General features: G+C 37.7%; 1 protein-coding gene across 1 annotated transcript; it reads left to right on the forward strand.

Moving 5' to 3' along the window:
• Positions 1–213: 213 nt before the first annotated feature.
• LOC122648445 (peptide chain release factor PrfB3, chloroplastic-like) lies at positions 214–2,057 on the forward strand. The gene is made up of 2 exons (XM_043841657.1): positions 214–486; positions 1,614–2,057. Exons 1-2 carry the CDS (start codon positions 298–300, stop codon positions 1,815–1,817), a joined length of 393 nt encoding a protein of 130 aa, XP_043697592.1. The 5' UTR covers positions 214–297; the 3' UTR covers positions 1,818–2,057.
• Positions 2,058–2,805: the final 748 nt, after the last annotated feature.

Genomic DNA, 2,805 nt, shown 5'->3' on the forward strand with positions numbered 1-2,805 from the left:
ATTGATCCTACTGTAATCGATCTCCCACTGGTTTTTCCCTGGTTCGAGGTCAAGTTTGCATCAGGTGTACTTGTATCCGTTCCTTAATATAGACTGAAATTGAAAATTTGAGAACTGGAAGAAGCTGGTTTTATGTTGAAATGAGTCCCTTAATTTGCAAAATTATTTAATAGAGTTTCTTATTTCCCTTTCTTTTGTCTTTTTGTGTGTGTGTGTGTGTGTCTGTTTCAGTCATTTCTGTTCTGATGCACAATATTGCAAAATCAATTCCAGATATGGGCGGAACGGCTTCTAAAAATGTATACCCAATGGGCTGAAAAGCATGGTCGCAAAGGAAGGGTGGTTGAGAAATATCCTGCCAAGGATGGGGGCATCAAGTCTGCAATTGTTGAGTTTGAATATGAATATGCTTATGGATTTCTTTGTGGAGAGAGAGGCACACACCAGATGGTTGGAATTTTTCATGATAGATCTCTTCTATGTGAGGTATGTTAATTGCTTTTTTTTTTTAAAAAAAAAAAAACTCCGAAACCATCCATAAGATGGCCAAGCAGTTGGGCTGCTGACTCCTCTTTCCTCCATTCCTGAACTAATTTTTTCTAAACCACTGGAATCATTGTGATTTAGGCCAAACAGGTTGTTGATACCATTAGGGGTCAATCAAATTGTTTGACTAGTTTCAGACTATCATCCAAGTTAAAGTTTGTACTTTGCCTGATTTTATCTCAATATTTGGTCATCGACAGGCGAAATTTAGCTGGCTAACATTGAAATGATATTTTCAAGTAAATAGTGAAACATGGATTATGAAGTGCATACAGATTGCGTCAGTGACATAAAAGTTGTATGTGGTGATGCATATGGGGCAATGAGGAATCAGTGGCCACATGAGTGCAGCTAACATGGGGATGTTCTGATGGATGAATAGCAACACCGCAAAGGATAGAGAGAAATAATTGCATTCACTGGAACTAGTAGGTAGCAAATGAGGGATTGTTAATTGAGATGGTTTATCCTTTTGCAGTGAAGACCAGTAATTTCACTACTGAGAGGAAGTAACGTGGTGCTTGCTGAAAGTCTTAAAAAGATAACAGGAAGGCCATATATGACTTGGTTCAGAGTTGTTAGACATGGCTGCTTAATTTACCCCCCCCCCCCCAATAAAAAGACTTTGAGAGCTTATGCTTTACCAATTTTAATCTTAAGTAGCTGATGCAATGTATAGCTGGGTGAATGCCTAGATGACTTTAAAAAAGAAGAGCATCGATTAGATAACTACTGAAAGTACATGCTTATCTGCTAACTTATAGCATACAAAGAATACAAAATCATGCATAAAATATATGGAGTAAATGGTTGCTGGCTCTTACTATTTTTTGTCTAAAGTTTCAATTTATATGATATATAGCAGATTTGCTACCTGTTCATATCTAATAAACATTTGAAGACTAAAAATTTACTGTGCCTTAGGAATTTTTCTTTTTTCATGTGGAAAACATTTTCAGTGCCTTTGAATGCACAAATTGGCTACTCCATTTTGGTTTTTACAGCCAGCTGATGCAGATATTGTAGATTTTCTTTTATCCCTCCTTCCTGATAATAATTTCTTGCAGACAAGCTTGGCCAGAGTAGATGTTATTCCTCTCTTCCTTCATAAAACGTCTGACCTGGAAGTAGATGTAGAAGATTTGTTAATATCAACCCTCTCATTTAGCGGAGAAGAGAAGCTTATTTGCCAAACTGAACTCGCTGTTAGCATTCAACATATTCCAACTGGCATCAGAGTCCAATCTTCAGGTATTCCAGAAGTATCTTGAACTTATTATGATGATTTCAATGGTGTGAACTCTATATTTCTTGGCTTGCTGTTTTGACCTCATACCTAGGATTCTTTCTTAGATGTTACCTCAATTATCATTTCCAAAGTAGAGGAGTGGAGCAGAGAGGAAATGTAAAAGGGAAAGAGAATACATGTAACTGAAAAACTAGGAAGACTTGTTTGGAAATTTTTAACAGTCTCCTTTTGATATATTCTTTTATTTTTTTGTTTCTTGGTTTCCTACCTTGCCTCGGGCTGGGCCCTTTTTTATTTCACCTCTACCCCCAGTTATTAATATTTGAGAAAAAAAGGAAAGGAGGAAATTTTTTTTTTTGGTGCATAAAGGAACTTTAAAGCGGCATTTACATAGCCAACTTCTTACTGTTGTTCTTTCTCTGGTTTCTTCATGTTTTCTATTCCATCACATATGTAAAGTGTTGAATAATGTAAACCAGAATACCGTGGGGGTATTCTGGTCTTTTGGGTGCTTTATTATTATGTTTTATAGTTGTTTATGTACTGCCTAGCTGTATCGGCTAGGCAGGGGTATTTTGGTCATGCAATTTCATATTCCAGCATTATAAATAAAGGTGCCAGGTGATCACAATAGATCATTCAAGCTTTCTCGATTCGGTTTTAGTAGTTCGAACATGGTATCGAGCTAGGGTTTTAAGACACCTTTCGATTGTTCAAAAAACCCTTTTCCCTTGATTCCTCTCCTCTCTCCCTTCTCCTCTCCCTTCTCCCTTCTCCCTTCTCTCTTCTCTTCCTTTGATCCATTCAACCCTTTTTAGGGCAGCACCCATGAGGTGATCCATCTATGGTTCGAGTGCTGCCCTCCATCTCACCTCAATTTTAAAACCTAATTGGATCGATAGCTGCTGCCATTATCTCTCTCTGCGATTCGGGATTGCTTCATTTTTTGGAGATCGATTGGTTTCTTTGGAGCATCAATGCAGGCCTACGACAGACATCTATCCTCTCTG

The sequence above is a fragment of the Telopea speciosissima genome, unplaced genomic scaffold (genome assembly GCF_018873765.1).
Source record: "Telopea speciosissima isolate NSW1024214 ecotype Mountain lineage unplaced genomic scaffold, Tspe_v1 Tspe_v1.1150, whole genome shotgun sequence".
NCBI classification, from domain to species: domain Eukaryota; kingdom Viridiplantae; phylum Streptophyta; class Magnoliopsida; order Proteales; family Proteaceae; genus Telopea; species Telopea speciosissima.

Coding starts and splice junctions, on each gene's coding strand:
- LOC122648445 (XM_043841657.1), top strand. CDS start 298: ATGTATACCCAATGGGCTGAAAAGCATGGTCGCAAAGGAAGGGTGGTT. Junction 487..1,613: donor ATAGATCTCTTCTATGTGAG/GTATGTTAATTG, acceptor AATTTCTTGCAG/ACAAGCTTGGCCAGAGTAGA.